Source organism: Agelaius tricolor, unplaced genomic scaffold (assembly GCF_023055355.1).
Source record: "Agelaius tricolor isolate 1412-34295 unplaced genomic scaffold, bAgeTri1.0.p SCAF_114, whole genome shotgun sequence".
Lineage (NCBI taxonomy): Eukaryota > Metazoa > Chordata > Aves > Passeriformes > Icteridae > Agelaius > Agelaius tricolor.
The window spans coordinates 127,577-144,803 of NW_027269374.1; the positions used below are offsets into that span (position 1 = coordinate 127,577).

At 62.7% G+C, this 17,227-nt stretch overlaps 2 protein-coding genes across 6 annotated transcripts; both read right to left on the bottom strand.

Moving 5' to 3' along the window:
- Positions 1–741: 741 nt before the first annotated feature.
- SLC39A5 (solute carrier family 39 member 5) lies at positions 742–9,806 on the bottom strand. Its single transcript, XM_071419670.1, has 10 exons — positions 8,895–9,806; positions 7,953–8,106; positions 7,692–7,866; positions 6,828–6,997; positions 5,964–6,101; positions 5,830–5,875; positions 5,535–5,711; positions 4,795–4,875; positions 4,504–4,694; positions 742–3,961 (listed from the first exon to the last, which is right to left on the bottom strand). The coding sequence occupies exons 1-10, from the start codon at positions 9,263–9,265 to the stop codon at positions 3,821–3,823; spliced, it is 1,644 nt and encodes a 547-aa protein (XP_071275771.1). The 5' UTR covers positions 9,266–9,806; the 3' UTR covers positions 742–3,820.
- Positions 9,807–11,296: 1,490 nt separating this feature from the next.
- On the bottom strand, positions 11,297–17,166 carry NABP2 (nucleic acid binding protein 2). 5 transcript variants are annotated; one of them, XM_071419652.1, is made up of 7 exons: positions 17,106–17,166; positions 15,865–15,957; positions 15,648–15,786; positions 14,729–14,800; positions 13,760–13,841; positions 12,418–12,484; positions 11,297–11,578 (listed from the first exon to the last, which is right to left on the bottom strand). In XM_071419652.1, exons 2-7 carry the CDS (start codon positions 15,941–15,943, stop codon positions 11,445–11,447), a joined length of 573 nt encoding a protein of 190 aa, XP_071275753.1. In that variant the 5' UTR covers positions 15,944–15,957; positions 17,106–17,166; the 3' UTR covers positions 11,297–11,444. The 5 variants fall into 5 exon arrangements, with proteins under 5 accessions (XP_071275753.1, XP_071275752.1, XP_071275754.1 ...); XM_071419651.1 differs by having other exon boundaries at positions 16,993–17,138; XM_071419653.1 differs by having other exon boundaries at positions 15,865–15,977; positions 16,993–17,122.
- Between the last annotated feature and the right edge of the window lie 61 nt (positions 17,167–17,227).

Consider the following 17,227-nt stretch of genomic DNA (forward strand, 5'->3'; position numbering starts at 1 on the left):
TCCGGCAGATCAAAACAATAAAAAATAAAAAATTCGTAAAAAAACAACATAAGCACTAAAAAGCCAAGCAAAAAAACAACAAAAAACCACACACACAAAAAAAATCTCTCCAAAAATGTGGAATCACTTTGAATTTTGATCCCGTTTTTGGGGAGCTCCGTGCAGATCCCAATTCCCAGCACGGGGAGGAACAAGGAAAACCCCAAACCTACAAAAGCAGAGACCCCAGAAAGAACCTTTTCTCTTTCTTTTTTTTTTTTTTAATTATTGTTACAATTACTCCTTGATTTTATCCCGATGTTCTGTGGGGTGGGAATGTCGGGGTGGGATCCCACCTTTGCCTTCAGTGAGAAACCAAAGGATAAAAACCCAACCCCTTCCTGTCCATCCTGGCACGGACACGTGGATTCCTCAGTTCAGGATTTTTTTTGTCCTTTTTTTTTCCCTTTTTTCCCCCTTTTTTTCTTCCTTTTCTTTCTTTTTCTCCAAGGACACAAGGAGCTGTTCAATCCTCCTGGCTGGAATTTTCTGGGCTCGGCAGTGAAAGGAGATGTAGTAAAAAAAAAAAAAACCAACAAAAAATCACAAATTTTATTTAAAAATCATTAAAAAAAAAAAAAGCCGAGGTTCACCCAAAACATCGAGGGGAGCTCTGGAGCTGCCCTAAAATCCTTGAAATTGTGGGGTGAGGCTGGAGGGGCTGGGGGGGAAAACGTCTCTAAGGCATCTGTAGCAACTCTGTGTCTTTAATATCCTCCGTGTCAATGCTGCACCTCTGTATTTTATGCACATAAATGTTCCTTTGATGCCGACAGGACAAAAAAAAAACAAAAAACAAAAAAACCAAAAAAAAGACAAAAAAATTTAAAAAAAAATAAATATACAAAAAAAAAAACCTCATCATCACCTGTCAGGTACAGCCAACTCCTCCTTGTGCTGGTCCGTGTCTCGTCCGGGCCTCCTCCTCCTCCTCCTCCTCCTCCTCCTCCTCCTCCTCCTCCTCTTCTCGTGCAGGGGGGACAAAAAGATGGGGGGGGGAGGGGGTTTAAAAAAAAAAAAAACCAAAAAAAATAACAAAAAAAATCGTTAAAAAAAAAAAAAAAAAGGAAAATAGCCTTACTCGACCCAGTCGTTATCGATATTGTTCTCTGTCAACTTGAAAATAAATAAAGGAAACTTCGCATGGAAAGTTTTGGTTGTGGTGATTTTGGGGATTTTGGGGGGTTCTTGCTGCTCCTCCCAAGTTCCTCTGGAGCTTTGCAGAGTTTGGTTCTTCCTCCCGCTCCTTTTTTTGCCTTTTCTGAGCCCAAATTCTTCGTGGTTTGCACAAAATCTGCTGGGTTTTGGAACTCTGGGTTGGGTTTGGGGAATTTTGGGGGTTCTGCCCCGGGATGAGCCTCGGGAATGGGTCAGGGATGGACAAAGGAGGAGAGGATGGAGGGTCCTGGACCCCCCGAGGGTCTCAGAACTTTGAGGGGTCCCAAAATCTCGGGGGGTCCCAAAACCTTGAGAGGTCCCAAAATCTCGGGGGGTCCCATAATCTTGAAGGGTCCCAAAATCTTGAGGGATCCCAGAGACTTAAGGGGTCCCAAAACCCCTTTAACACCTGGGACCCTTGAGAGGTCCCAGAATTTTTGAGGGGTCCCAGATTGCCCTGAGGGTCCCAGAATCTTGAGGGGTCCCAGAACCTTGAGGGGTCCCAAAATCCTGAGGGGTCCCAAAATCTTGAGGGGTCCCAAAAGCTTGGGGGGTCCCAAAATCTTGAGGGGTCCCAAAAGCTTGGGGGGTCCCAGATCCTTGAGGGGTCCCAGGACTTTGAGGGATCCCAAAACCTTGAGGGGTCTCAGACCCCCCCAAGGGGTCCCAAAATCTTGAGGGGTCCCAGAATCTTGAAGGGTCCCAGAACTTTGAGGGGTCCCAGAATCGTGAGGGGTCCCAAAACATTGGGGAGTCCCAGAATTTTGAGGGGGTCCCAAGACCTTGAGGGGTCCCAAAATCTTGAGGGGTCCCAAAATCTTGGGGGTTCCCAAAACCTTGAGGGGTCCCAGAACCCCCTGGGGGGACCCCAAAATCCTGAATGGTCCCAAAATCCTGGGGAAAAAAAAAAAAACAAAACAAAACAAAGTCAAAACCATTCAGAATTTATCTATTTCTACCCTGTAACTGTGACCAAATCCTGGTTTTATTGCAGCTCTGGCTCAATTCTGTTTATTCAGCCTCTCGTGCTCGGGGTCCTTCCCCTTCCTCAGCTCCTCCCGGGGTGGGGTCGGGTTCGGGAGGGTCCGGATTCGGCTCCTCCCGGGGGATTTTGGGTTCAGGAAGGTTCAGATTTGGCTCCTCCCGAGGGATTTTGGGTTCAGGAAGGTTCAGATTCGGCTCCTCCAGGGGGATGGGGGGGTTCGGGTTCAGGAGGGTCCGGATTCGGCTCCTCCCGAGGGATTTTGGGTTCAGGAAGGTTCAGATTTGGCTCCTCCAGGGGGATTTTGGGTTCGGGTTCAGCTCCTCAGGGGGGTTTTGGGTTCAGGAGGGTTTGGATTCAGCTCCTCCAGAATTCAGGAAGGTTCGGATTCAGGAGGGTTCGGATTCAGCCCCTCTGGAATTCAGGAAGGTTCGGATTCAGCCCCTCCCAGGGGGCTTCGGATTCAGCTCCTCGGGAGGGTTTTGGGTTCAGGAGGGTCCGGATTCAGCTCCTCCTGGGGGGGTTCAGGTTCAGGAGTGTCTGGATTCGGCTCCTCCCGAGGGAATTCAGATTCAGCTCCTCGGAGGTTTTGGATTCAGGAGGGTTTGGATTCAGGGGGGTTCGGTTTTGGCTCCTCAGGGGGGGTTTGGGTTCAGGAGGGTTTGGATTCGGCTCCTCCCGAGGGAATTCAGATTCAGCTCCTCGGGCGTTTTGGATTCAGGAGGGTTCAGATTCAGCTCCTTGGAGGTTTTGGATTCAGGAGGGTTCGGGTTCAGGAGGGTTTGGATTCAGGGGGGGTCGGATTCGGCTCCTCAGGGGCAGTTTGGGTTCAGGGGGGTTCGGATTCAGCTCCTCCTGAGGGAATTCAGATTCAGCTCCTCGGAGGGTTCGGATTCAGGAGGGTTCGGATTCAGGAGGGTTCGGATTCAGCTCCTCCTGAGGGAATTCAGATTCAGCTCCTCGGGGGTTTTGGATTCAGGAGGGTTTGGATTCAGGGGGTGTTCAGTTTTGGCTCCTCAGGGGCGGTTTGGGTTCAGGAGGGTTCGGATTCGACTCCTCCCGAGGGAATTCGGATTCAGCTCCTCGGGGGTTTTGGATTCAGGAGGGTTCGGGTTCAAGAGGGTTCGGATTCAGGAGGGTTCGGATTCGGCTCCTCAGGGGCGGTTTGGGTTCAGGAGGGTTCGGATTCGACTCCTCCCGAGGGAATTCAGATTCAGCTCCTCGGGGGTTTTGGATTCAGGAGGGTTCGGATTCAGCTCCTCGGGGGTTTTGGATTCAGGAGGGTTCGGATTCAGCTCCTCGGAGGTTTTGGATTCAGGAGGGTTCGGGTTCAGGAGGGTTCGGATTCGGCTCCTCAGGGGCGGTTTGGGTTCAGGAGGGTTTGGATTCGGCTCCTCCCGAGGGAATTCAGATTCAGCTCCTCGGGGGTTTTGGATTCAGGAGGATTCGGATTCAGCTCCTCCCGGGGGGGTTTCGAATTCAGGGGGTTCGGACCCAGCCCCGGAGCCGCCTGTGACCCCCGGGGGACCCCGAGGGGACCCCGAGTCCCCTCCCCGAGGCTCCTCCGGCACCGCGGATCCCCCCGGGGGCTTCTTGAGGCAGGGGGGAAAATCCGAGCCTGGGGAGGGTGCCGGGGGTGCCTCAGGGCTGCAGCCAGGAGCGCAGGTGCCCCTCGGCCAGGGCGATGCCCAGCATGATGCCAGCGCCCAGCAGGAACCCCGCGTTCTGCAGCACGAAACGGCCCCAGGTGCCCTCGCCGGAGCCTCGCAGAGCCTCGGGGAGCTGGGGAAGGGCAGGGGGGGCTCCGTGAGACCCCCGGGACACCCCCAGAACACCGTGAGATCCCCGGACAGCCCCAAACCCCTCGGACCCCCCATGAGACCCCCCAGACATCCCCAAACCCTCCGTGAGACCCCCAGACACCCCCAAACCCTCCATGACACCCCAGGAAACCCCCAGACCCTCCCAAACACCCTCAAACCCCTTGTGAGACCCCCGGGACACCCCCAGAACACCGTGAGATCCCCGGACACCCCCAAACCCCTCGGACCCCCCATGAGACCCCCCAGACATCCCCAATCCCCTCAGACCCCCCCGGAAACCCTCAAACCCCCCCCCCAGACCCTCCCAGGACACCCCCAGACTCCCCATGAGACCCCCGGACACCCCCAAACTGCTTTTGAGACCCCTGGACACCCCCAAACCCTCCGTGACACCCCAGGACACCCCCAGACCCTCCCTGAACACCCTCAAACCCCTTGTGAGACCCCCGGACACCCCCAAATCCCCTGTGAGACCCCCCAAACCCGCGGATCCCCCCTTACCATGTCGGCCAGGGCCACGTAGAGGAAGATGCCGGCGGTGGCCGTGAGGAGCCAGGGGGCGAGGGGGGTCCCGCTGTGGCCCAGGGCGACCCCGGCCACCACGCCCAGGCAGGAGAGCAGCGCCGAGAGGAGGTTGAGGAGCAGGAGGGAGCGCGGGGCCGTGCCCGCCCTCAGCAGCACCGCCAGGTCACCTGTGGGTGGCACCGGGGGTGGCACCGGGGGTGGCATCGGGGGGTGGCATCGGGGGGTGCCCAGCTCGGGGAGGGGACAGGGAGGGACACAGGGACTCACCCAGCTCGTGGGGCAGCTCGTGGCAGAGCACGGCCAGGGCCGTGCTGAGCCCGCTGGAGAGGCTGTGGGAGAAGGCGGCTCCTGCGGGAGGGAGAGGGGTCCTCGTCCGCTGTGCCCCTGTCCCTGGATCACCGGGCAGCCCTGTCCCCCTGTCCCCCTGTCCCCCTGTTCCCTTTGTCCCCCTCTCCCCTTGTCCCCCTGTCCCAATGCAGCCCTGTCCCCCTGTCCCCAGCATCCTTCTGTCCCTGAGGAAATATTTTCCTCCTGTCCTTGTGCACCTCTCCTCCATCTCCATCCCCATCCCCGTCCCCTTTCCCGTTCCCGTTCCCATCCCCATCCCCGTCCCCATCCCCGTTCCCATCCCCGTCCCCCGTTTCCCGTCCCCGTCCCCCGTTTCCCGTTCCTGTCCCGTTCCCATCCCCGTTCCCGCTCCCGTTCCTGTTCCCATCCCCGTCCCCGTCCCCGTCCCCCGTTTCCCGTTCTGTTCCCGTTCCCGTTCCCGTTCCCTCTCCCGTCCCCGTTCCCGCTCCCGTTCCCGCTCCCGTTCCCGTTCCCGTTCCCGTGCCCCGTTTCCCATTCCGCCCCTGTTCCCGCTCCCATCCCCGTTCCCATCCCCGTCCCCGTTCCCTCTCCCGTCCCCATGCCCGTTCCCATCCCCGTCCCCGTCCCCCGTTCCCATCCCCGTCCCCGTTCCCGTCCCCGTGCCCCGTTTCCCGTTCTGCTGCCGTTCCCGGTCGCACCGATGGCCAGCCCGTCGCTCAGGTTGTGCACGCCGTCCCCCAGCACCACCATCCACACGATGTCGGCGGCGCCGGGCCCGGGGGGCAGCGCGGGGCCGTGCGAGTGCCCGTGGGGGGGTCCCGGGGGTCTCGGCTCCAGCTCCGCCTCCGGCGCCGCCAGCGGCCGCAGCTCGGTCCCTGCGGCGGGACGGACGCGCCGGTTCCGGTGCGTGCCGGGGCTCCGGTGGCTACCGGGGCTCCGGTGGCTGCCGGGGCCGGTCCCGGGGGTCCGGGGAGGGGTGTGAGGGGGTCGTACCTGCCCGTGACGGTGCCAGGTCGGGGGTCTCTCCATGGGGGCGTCCCTGGGGAAAACGGGGGCGTTGTGTGCGGTGCCCGCCCGGTGCCCTCCCGGTGCCCTCCCGGTGCCCTCCCGGTGCCCGCCGCTCTCACCGTGGCCTCCCGGCGGCGCCGCAGCATCGCCAGGAGCAGCTCCAGCACGAAGAGAGCGTAGATGCCCCCCAGCACCGCCAGCCCCTGCAGCACCGCCGGGCTCGGGTCCCCCGGAGCCTCCGGGTGCCTCCCCTGCGCCTGGACACCGGGCGGGGAACGGGGATGGGAACGGGAAAACGGGAGCGGGAACGGGGATGGGAACGTGACGGGAAAACGGGAGCGGGAGCGGGGGCGGGAGCGGGAGCAGGGATGGGAAGGGGAACGGGGATGGGAACAGGAGCGGGAGCAGGAGCGGGAACGGGAGCGGGAGCGGGGATGGGAAGGGGAAGGGGAACGGGGATGGGGATGGGGATGGACACGGGAACGGGGAGTGGAACGGGAGCAGGAACGGGAACGGAGATGGGGATGGGGATGGGAACGGGAACGGGAGCGGGAACAGGAGCGGGAGAGGGAGCGGGAACGGGAGCGGGGACGAGAACGGGGATGGGAACGGGAACAGGATGGGGATGGGGATGGGAATGAGGATGGAGATGAGAACGGGAATGGGAACGGAAAAGGGAACGGGAACGGGATGGGGATGGGAACGGGGATGGGGGACAGGGACGGGAACGGGGAACGGGGATTGGGATTGGGATAGAGATGGGTAGGGCGGGAGGAGAGGTGCACAAGGACAGGGGGAAGAGGTTCGGGTTAGGGTTAGCGATAGGGTTGGGGTCAGGGTTAGGGTCAGGGTCAGGGTTGGGGTCAGGGTTGGGGTTGGGGTCAGGGTTGGGGTCAGGGTTGGGGTTTGGGACAGGGTCAGGGTTGGGGTTTGGGACAGGGTCAGGGTTGGGCTCCCGGTGCCACCCCCGGGGCGGGACCTACGTGCGGCCAGAGGTGCAGCAGCGCGTCCCCGCAGAGCGTCCCCACGGCCAGCGCCACCAGGAAGGCCAGGACGGAGCGGAAGGAGCCGCGGGCGCGCAGCGGGAGCAGCAGCACGGCCAGGACGGACGGGAGGCTCACCGAGAGCACGGCCAGCAGCGCCCAGCCCAGAGCTGCGGGCACCGTCAGGGGCACGGCCCGAACCGGGCACCCGGAGGGCGCTTGGGGAGGTGGGGATGGGGATCCAGGGGTGGGGAACCCGGGGATGTGGGGATGGGAGACCCCGGGATGGGGGAATGGGGGTCCCAGGGATGAAGGTCCCAGGGATTTAGGGACAGAGACCCCAGGGATGGGGATTCCAAGGGTGGGGGAATGGGGGTCCCAGGGATGGGAACCCCAAAGATGGAGACCCCAGGGATTTAGGGACAGAGACCCCAGGGATGTGGGAATGGAGATCCCGGAAATGGGGACCCCAGGGATATGGGAATGAGGAGCCTGGGATGGGGAACTCAGGGATGGGAGAATGGGGGTCCCAGGGATGAAAACCCCAGGGATTTGGGGTCCAGGAATGTGGTAATAGGGACCCCAGGGTTGGGGACCGCAGGGATTTAGGGACAAGAACCCCAGGAATGGAGACCCCAGGATCAGGAATGGGGGGCCAGGGGGGACACAGGGATGGGGGCGCCTTGGGGGTGCAGGGATGGACTCCCCCACCTCATAACGGGGACGGGGGACCCGGGGACCCCCGGGGATGCAGAACGGGGGGGACAAACTCGGGGACCCCAGGGTGCGGCTGCGGGGACGGGGGACCCCAGGGACGAGTGAGGCGGGGCCGGGGCCCGGCTCGGAGCCCCGGGCTGGGGTTACCTGGCCACAGGGCCCCCCCCGGGGGAGGCAGCGTCACCTCATCGCGGTGCCGGATGCAGACGCGGCTGTCGATCTGGTAGAGCAGCGCCGGGCAGAGCAGCGTGAACTGCTCCGGGGTCAGCTGCGCCACCGAATCCAGCCCGAAATTCCCCAGCAGCTGCGTCACGTTCAGGCACTGCGGGCGGGGGGCTCCAGCTGAGCTGGGGGGGTCCCCCAGACCCCCGGGACGCGGCACAGCGCGACCCCCCCGTCCCCTCTCACATCATCGTGCGGGTGGTCGGCGCTGGAGTGCTCCAAGCCCAGCACCCTCCCCAGCAGGCTCAGGCTGGGTCGGTACTCCCGGGGGACCCCCGCGGCACCGGGGGGCTCGGTGGGCACCGCCTGGGGCCAGCTCGGCGGCTGGGAGGGCGGGGGGCTGCGGGAAATGGGGGTGCTGAGGTCAACGGATCGACATCTCTGGTCCCATTCCCGTCCCCGTTCCTGTTACCTTTCGCCGTTCCCGTCCCCATCCCCGTCCCCGTTCTCGTTCCCGTCCCCGTTCCCGTCCCCCGTTCCCGTCCCCGTTCCCGTCCCCGTCCCCGTTCCCGTCCCCCGTTCCCGTCCCCGTTCCCGTCCCCGTTCCCGTCCCCGTCCCCCGTTCCCGTCCCCCGTTCCCGTCCCCCGTTCCCGTTCCCGTTCCCGTTCCCGTCCCCGTTCCTGCGCTGAGCCGCCCCCGCCTTGCCCAGCGCAGCCCCTCGGGGATGGAACCCCCCGGTACCTGAGGGGTCCCACCGGTACCTGAAGGGTCCCCCTGGGTATGTGAGGGGTCCCCCCGGGTACCTGAGGGGTTCCCCCAGAACCTGAGGGGTCCCAGTAGTACCTGAGGGGTTCCCCCGGTACCTGAAGGGTTCCCCCGGTATCTGACGAGTCCCCCGGTACCTGAGGGGTCCCCCCGGGAACCTGAGGGGTCCCAGTGGTACCTGAGGGGTTCCCCCAGTACTTGAGGGGTCCCACCGGTACCTGAGGGGTCCCAGAGGTACCTGAGGAGGTCTCAGCAGTACCTGAGCGGTCCCCCCGGTATCTGACGGGTCCCACCGGTACCTGAGGGGTTCCCCCGGGTATCTGAGGGGTCCCACCGGTACCTGACGGGTCCCAGGGGTACCTGAAGGGTTCCCCCGGTACCTGAAGGGTTCCCCCGGTATCTGAAGGGGTCCCCCCGGGTACCTGAAGGTTCCGCCGGTGCTCGGAGCCGCTTCCCCGCCGTGCTCCCACAGCGGGTGCCGGTGCCGGTGCTTGTCCTGCTGCACCTCCAGCAGGTCCAGGTGGCTGACGTGGCCGTGGCCGAGCTCCTCATGCTGGATCTGCACCACCTGCACCCTGCCCAGCCCGAGGCTGCCCAGCAGCCGTGCCAGCCCCTCGGAGGGCAGCGTTCCGTTCTCGCCGTACGCCCCGAACAGCTGCCGGAGGTAGTAGCCGTGCTCCTGCTCCGCGTCCTCCGGGAGCCGCCCCGGGGTCCCCGCGGTGCTCGGAGCCCCCCCGGCCCCCAGAACCAGCAGCGCCAGCGCCGGGGCCAGGAGGAGCCCAGGGCGGCTCATGGGGTCGGATCCCGCGGCTGGAGCTGGGGAAAAGCGGGGGGGACAGAGCGATTTTGGGGTCACCGCAAAGCGGGGGCTCCTCTGAGATGCGGCCCGAGCGTGGGGAAAGCGACAGGCGGCAGGGTCACCTCGGGGACACGTGCGGTGGCACCGGGGACACCCCGAGGAGGGGAATTTGGGGGGATTTGGGGGGGGGACCCGGTTGTTGTGGCCCCTCCCCGCCAGCCCTGTGGAATTTGGGGGTCACGGGGACCACAAGGAGGGGGGGACAGAGCGATTTTGGGGTCACCGCAAAGCGGGGGGGTCCCTGCGATGCGGCCCGAGCGTGGGGAAAGCGACAGGAGGCGGCAGCAGGGTCACCTCGGGGACACGTGCGGTGGCACCGGGGACACCCCGAGCAGGGGAATTTGGGGGGATTTGGGGGGATTTGGGGGTACGCGGTTGTTGCGCCCCCCTCGGGAGGGTTTGGGGTGGAATTTGGGGGGGATTTGGGGTGGAATTTGGGGGGGATTTGGGATTTGGGGGGTACGCGGTTGTTGCGCCCCCCTCAGGGAGGGTTTGGGGTGGAATTTGGGGGGGATTTGGGGAAGATTTGGGGTGGAATTTGGGGGCGATTTGGGGTTGATTTGGGGGTACGCGGTTGTTGCGCCCCCCCCGGGGAAGGTTTGGGGTGGAATTTGGGGGGGATTTGGGGAAGATTTGGGGTGGAATTTGGGGGGGATTTGGGGTTGATTTGGGGGTACGCGGTTGTTGCGCCCCCCCCCGGCGGGGTTTGGGGTGGAATTTGGGGGTCACGGGGACCACAAGGAGGGGGGGGACAGAGCGATTTTGGGGTCACCCCAGCGCGGGGGGGTCCCTGCGATGTGGCCCGAGCGTGGGGAAAGCGACAGGCGGCGGCACCGGGACACGTGCGGCGGCACCGGGGACACCGCGAGAAGGGGAATTTGGGGGGGATTTTGGGGGAATTTGGGGAGGATTTGGGATTTGGGGGGTTCGCGGTTGTTGCGCCCCCCCCCGGCGGGGTTTGGGGTGGGATTTGGGGGGGATTTGGGGGTCACAGAGACCACAAAGGGGCGGAGGGGGGGACACAGAGCGGGTGACCCTCGTCCTCGAGGCGAGGTTTTGCAACGGGCGCGGGGTTTAGGGGGAGTTAATGTTTCACCGGGACGGAGATAAAAAATATTAAAAAAATATAAAAAATATAAAAAAATATAAAAAATGAAACCCTCGGGACCCCCCCACCCACCCCAGCACCGGGGGGGGGAACCGGAGTGGCCGCCCCCCCCCCTCCACGTGCGACACCGGGAAATCCCCGGAGCCTCCGCCCCGCCGGTGTCCCCGTCCCCCCCCCCCATCGCTCCCCGCACCTCACGGGGGTCCCCGCCCTCACCGGAGCCCCCCCAGCCCCGTTTGGCTACGCCCCCCCCCCCCCACCCGCGGGACCCCTCCCGGTCCCACCTGAGCCCCCGGTGTCCCCGCGCTGTCCCCGAGCCCGTCCCGCGCCCGTCGCGCCCGAGCCGGGGGGGCCAAGGGTCAGCGCGGAGCTGCTCCCAGCCGGCCCCGGTACCGGGAGGGGCCGCGGGGAGGGGTCCGGGCAGAGCCGCTGAGGCGGGGGCAGAGCTCGGGTCTTTATTAACGCCTCCCGATACGGGGCGGGCACCGCATGGAGCCCCCCGGGACCCCCGAGCACCGGAGGGGGGGGGGTCCGGACCAGCCCCGGGTACACCGGGAACCCTGTCCCCATTACGGGCTTGGGGAACCGGGGATGCCCCGGTTGTGGCGGTACCGGGGATGTCCCGGAGGGGTCCGGGCAGAGCGGCTGAGGCGGGGGCAGAGCTCGGTTCTTTATTAACGCCTCCCGATTCCCGACATGGGGCACCGGGGGGGCACCGGATGGAGCCCCCCGAGCACCGGAGGGACACCGGGAACTTCGGGATTGGGGAAACCGGGGACCCCCCCGGTTGTGGCGGTGCCGGGGATGTCCCGGTGAGGTCCCGGGGGGGTCCCGGGGGGGTCCCGAGGGGATCCGGTGGGGAGTGCAGGACACCGGGCCCGCCCTCCCCGTTACGGCCTTGGGGAACCGGGGACCCCCCCCGGTTGTGGCGGCACCGGGGATGTCCCGGGAGTGTCCCGGGGATGTCCCGGGGGTGTCCCGGGGGGGTCCCGGGGGGGGTCCCCGTTATCTCTTGCCGCTCCTCCGGGTCTCTTTGCCGTTGCTGACGGGGCCGGGCTGGCTGCGGGTGATGCGGCCGCTCGGGGGGTGCGCGGGGGGGCCCCCCGGGCTCAGCCCGTTCCCGTTCTGGCTCTCGGGGGCTGCGGGGAACCGGGAGGTCAGGAGGGGGGGGAGATACCGGGGGGTACCGGGAGGGGTACGGGGGTACCGGGGGAGGTACCGGGAGGTGAGGGGGGGGGTACCGGGAGGTGAGGGGGGGGTACCGGGGGGTACCGGGAGGTGAGGGGGGAGTACCGGGGGTAACGGGGGGGGATACGGGGGATACCGGGGGATATTGGGAGGTGAGGGGGGGGGACCGGGAGGTACCGGGGGCGTATGGGGGGCACCGGGGGATACCGGGGGGGTACCGAGAGGGGTACGGGGGGGGGTACCGGGAGGTGAGGGGGGGGTACCGGGGGACACCGGGGGGGTACCCGGGGATACCGGGAGGTCGGGGGAGGGGGGGAGTTGTACCAGGGGGTACCGGGGGGCTACCGAGAGGGGTACGGGGGGCTACCGGGAGGTGAGGGGGGGGGTACCGGGAGGTACCAGGGGCGTATGGGGGGCACCGGGGGATACCGGGGGGGTACCGAGAGGGGTACGGGGAGTACCGGGAGGTGAAGGGGGGGTACTGGGGGGTAACGGGGGGCGTACGGGGGGTACCGGGGGGATACCGGGAGGTGAGGGGGATACCGGGGGATATTGGGAGGTGAGGGGGGGGGGACCGGGAGGTACCGGGGGCATATGGGGGGTAACGGGGGGGTACCGGGAGGTTCAGGGGGGGGGTACCGGGGGTACCGAGAGGGGTACGGGGGGGGGTACCGGGAGGTGACGGGGAGGTCCCGGGGGGCACCGGGGGTACCGGGGGGTTCTGGGGGGATACCGGGAGGTGAGGGGGGGGGACCGGGAGGTACCGGGGGGGTTCGGGGGCGGTACCAACCTGGGGGGGCGGCGGGGGGGCCCGGGGGCGGCTGCGGAGCTGCCGGGGCGGAGCCGTCGGGCGGGGCCTGGGGAGGGGATGGAGAAGCCCGAGTGTCACAGAGGGGGGGTTTGGGGGCAATCCGAGGGAAATTGGGGGATTTGGGGAAAATTTGGAGGGATTTGGGGGAAATTGGGGGATTTTGGGGAAAATTTGGGGGGATTTGGGGGGTTTGTAGAAATTTGGGGGGATTTGTGGGAAATTTTGGGTGGGATTTGGGGAAATTTGGGGGAGGATACAGGAGAAATTTGAGGGAAATTCAAGGAAAATCTGGGGGAAATTTTGGGTGGGATTTGGGGAAATTTGGGGGAGGATATAGGAGAAATTTGAGGGAAATTCAAGGAAAATTTGGGGGAAATTTTGGGGGCGGGATTTGGGGAAATTTAAGGGGAATTGGGGGAAATTTGGGGGAGGATATGGGGGAAGTCTGAGGGAAATTCAAGGGAAATTTGGGGGAAACTCAGGGTGATGTGGGGGAGAATTGGGGGGAATTTTGGGGAGATTTGGGAGAAATTTGGGGTAAATTTGTGGGGATTTGGGGGAAATTTGGGGAGGATTTGAGGCAAATTTATGGGAGGATTTGGGGCAAATTTGTAGGGATTTCGGGGAAATTTGGGGGTGGATTTGGGGGAAATTGCGGAGGATTTGGGGGAAACTTGGTGGGGATTTGGGGGAAATTTGGGGTGGGGGGTTTAGGTCAAATTCGTGGGGATTTGGGGTAAATTTTGTGGAATTTGGGGTAAATTCGTGGGGATTTGGGGTAAATTCGTGGGGATTTGGGGTAAATTTGTGGGGGGGATCTGGGGTAAATTTGTGGGATTTGGGGTAAATTCGTGGGGATTTGGGGTAAATTCGCGGGGATTTGGGGTAAATTCGTGGGGGGGATCTGGGGTAAATTTTGTGGGATTTGGGGTAAATTTTGTGGAATTTGGGGTAAATTCGTGGGGATTTGGGGTAAATTCGCGGGGATTTGGGGTAAATTCACGGGGATTTGGGGTAAATTCGTGGGGGGGATCTGGGGTAAATTTTGTGGGATTTGGGGTAAATTCGCGGGGATTTGGGGTAAATTCGTGGGGATTTGGGGTAAATTCGCGGGGATTTGGGGTAAATTCGCGGGGATTTGGGGTAAATTCGTGGGGGGGATCTGGGGTAAATTTTGTGGGATTTGGGGTAAATTTTGTGGAATTTGGGGTAAATTCGTGGGGATTTGGGGTAAATTCGCGGGGATTTGGGGTAAATTCGCAGGGATTTGGGTCAAAATCAGGGGAAATTGGGGTGATCCCCCCCTGTCCCCCAAACTCACCCCCTTGCCCTGTGCCTGCTGTGCCACGTACTCGGGGTTGGGCTCGCTGAAGTTGGGCACCTCGGAGTAAACCATGCAGAACCTGCGGGGATTTTGGGGTTTGGGGCAAATCTGGGGGGTTTGGGGCACATTCGGGGGAAACTGGGGGAAATTTAAGGGAGATTTGGGGCGAATTTGTGGGGATTTGGGGGCAGATTTGGGGGAAATTAGGGAGAGTTTGGGGGAAAGTTGGTGGGGATTTGGGGGAAATCTGGGGTGGATTTGGGAAAAATTTGTGGGGATTTGGGGCAAATGTGGGGCAGATTTGGGAGAGAATTGGGGGAAATTTAAGGGAGATTTGGGGTGAATTTGTGGGGATTTGGGGGAAATTTGAGTGTGGATTTGGGTGAAATTAGGGAGAATTTGGGGGAAACTTTGCGGGGATTTCGGGGAAATTTAAGGAGATTTGGGGGAAATTTGGGGGGTTTGGGGGAAATTTCGGGCAATTTGGGGGAAACTTGGTGGGGATTTGGGGGAAATTTGGGGGTGGGTTTGGGGGAAATTTGAGGGGTTTGGGGGAAACATGGTGGGGATTTGGGGGAAATTTGGGGTGGATTTGGGAAAAATTTGCAGGGATTTGGGGCAGATTTGGGAGAGAATTGGGGGAAATTTAAGGGAGATTTGGGGTGAATTTGTGAGGATTTGGGGGAAATTTGGGGGTGGATTTGGGGGAAAATTGGGAGAGATTTGGGGTGGATTTGAGAAAAATTGGGGGTAATTTGGGGGAAATCAGGAAGAATTTGGGAGAAACTTGGGGGGGATTTGGTGGGGCAATTTGGGTGAATTTGTGGGGATTTGGTGGAAATTTGGGTAAATTTGTGGGGATTTGGGGCAATTTGGGGATTTCAGATCCCCTCGACCCCAAACCCCCCCAAAAACCTCAAAACCACCCCAAAAACCCCAAAACCCCCCCAAAAACCCCCTCCTTACTCCCCAATCTTCTGCAGGTCCCCCCCTCGGCCGGTGTAGAGCGTCAGGCAGCCCTTGAAGACGGAGGCGTAGCTGAGGATGAGGAGGATGGGGAAGGTCAGGCAACCCACCCCAAATATCCCCCAATTTTCCCCCAATTTTCCCCCAAATCCATCCCCAAATTTCCCCCAAATCCCCGCTGAATTTCCCCCAAATTTTCCCTTAAATTTCCCCCCAAATTTTCCCCCAAATCTCCCCAAATTTTCCCCCAAATTCTCCCTCATTTCCCCCAAATCCACCCACAAATTTGCCCCAAATTCCCACAAATTTCCCCCAAATTCTCCCTCATTTCCCCCAAATCCACCCACAAATTTGCCCCAAATCCCCACAAATTTTTCCCAAATCTCCCCCAATTTTCCCCCAAATCCATCCCGAAATTTCCCCCCCAATCCCCACTAAGTTTCTCCCAAATTCTCCCTCATTTCCCCCAAATTGCCCCAGATTTTTCCCAAATCCACCCCAATTTTCCCCCAGTTTTCCCCCAAATCCCCTCCCCAGTGTCCCCAGTGTCCCCAGGTGTCCCCAGTGTCCCCAGGTGTCCCCTGTACCCCTTGGTGAGGCGGATGACGTCCCAAGGCTGGATCAGGTTGCCCACATCGCCCCAAATACCCCAAATTTTCCCCCAAATTGTCCCAAATTTTCCCCCAATTTCTCCCCAATTTTCCCCCAAATCCCCTCCCCAGGTGTCCCCAGGTGTCCCCAGTGTCCCCAGGTGTCCCCAGGTGTCCCCTGTACCCCTTGGTGAGGCGGATGATGTCCCCAGGCTGGATCAGGCTCCCCACATTGCCCCAAATTCTCCCCGATTTTCCCCCAATTTTTCCCCAATTTTCCCCCAAATCCACCCCCAGGTGTCCCCAGTGTCCCCAGGTGTCCCCTGTACCCCTTGGTGAGGCGGATGATGTCCCCAGGCTGGATCAGGTTGCCCACATCGTCCCACACCGAGATGTTGATGCTGCCGCTCTTGTCGGCCACTTTGCACGTCCGGACCTCGTGCCCGTCCTTGGTCTTGGTGACCCGGCCTGGAGGGGTCACGGGGGTCACGGCAGGGGTCACGGGGGTCACGGGGGACAGCAGGGGACACCGGGGGTGGCACCCACCCGTCTCCAGCACGATGAAGATCAGGTTGAGGTTCTTGAGGCCGGGTTTGACGTCCTTGACCAAAGTCTCGGAGCTCATGGTGGCAGCGCGGGCTGAGGGGACACGGGGGACACTGAGGGGGCATGGGAGACACTGAGGGGACAGCGGGGACACAGGGGACACTGAGGGGGCATGGGAGACACTGAGGGGACATGGGGACACAGGGGACACTGAGGGGACAGCGGGGACACTGAGGGAACATGGGGGACACTGAGGGGACACAGGGGACATGGGGGGGACTGAGGGGACTGAGGGAACATGGGGGACACTGAGGGGACATGGGGGACACTGAGGGGTCCTGGGGGACACTGAGGGGACACAGGGGGGAATGAAGGGACAGCAGAGACACTGAGTGGCACCAAGGGGACAGTGAATGGCACTTGTGGGGACAGTGGAGACACAGAATGGGACCCATGGGGACACTGGGGACACTGGGGACCAGGGGGACACTGTGGGGACACCGGGGATGGGGGTGGCACTGGAGGGACCAGAGGGGGGACACTGAGGACCAGGGGGACATCGGGAATGGGGAGGGGACAGCGGGAACCGGCGGGACACGGGGGAGGGAGCGGGACACCGGGGACAAGGGACCGAGGGGACACCGGGGACAGAGCATGGGGGACTCGGGGGACCGAGAGGACACCGGTGGTGGCAGCCCCGGGACCGTCCCGCAGGGACCGGGATGGGACAGCCGGGATGTGGGACCGGGACACCGGGTGGGGGACACCGGGAACGGGACATTGGGACCGGGACACGGGGATGGGACACCGGGAGGGGACACCGGGATGTGGGACCGGGACACCGGGACCGCGGGACCCGGGGGTGGCCCATGGGGACATCACTGCTGGACACGGGGACCGCAGGGACGGGACCACCGGGGACCGGACAGCGGGGATGGAAGCACCGGGAACCGGCCAGCACCGGACACCGGGAACGCCACGGTAAGAACGAGACACCGCGAACGGCAACGCGAAGGCAGCACCGAGAGGGACGGAACACCGCGAGCATCCCGGCTGGGAACCGGGACCACCAGAGCGCGGGGGCCACCGGGACACCGGGAACGGGACCGCGGGAACGGGGCTACGCACGGACGGCACTCCGGGGCCTCCGGGACCGGGAGCAGAACCGGGACCGGGAGCGGGAGCGGGGCCGCGCTCCCGTCCCGCCACCAGGGGGCGCTCGCAGCTCCCGCCGCGCTCACCGGGCACGGCGCCGCCGCCGCCGCGGGCGCTCCCGGAAGTCCGCAGCGCAGCCAATCAGAGCACGGGAAGGAGCGTGACGCTCTGTGCTTCTAACCAATAGCGATGCAGAGAGGGCGGGATC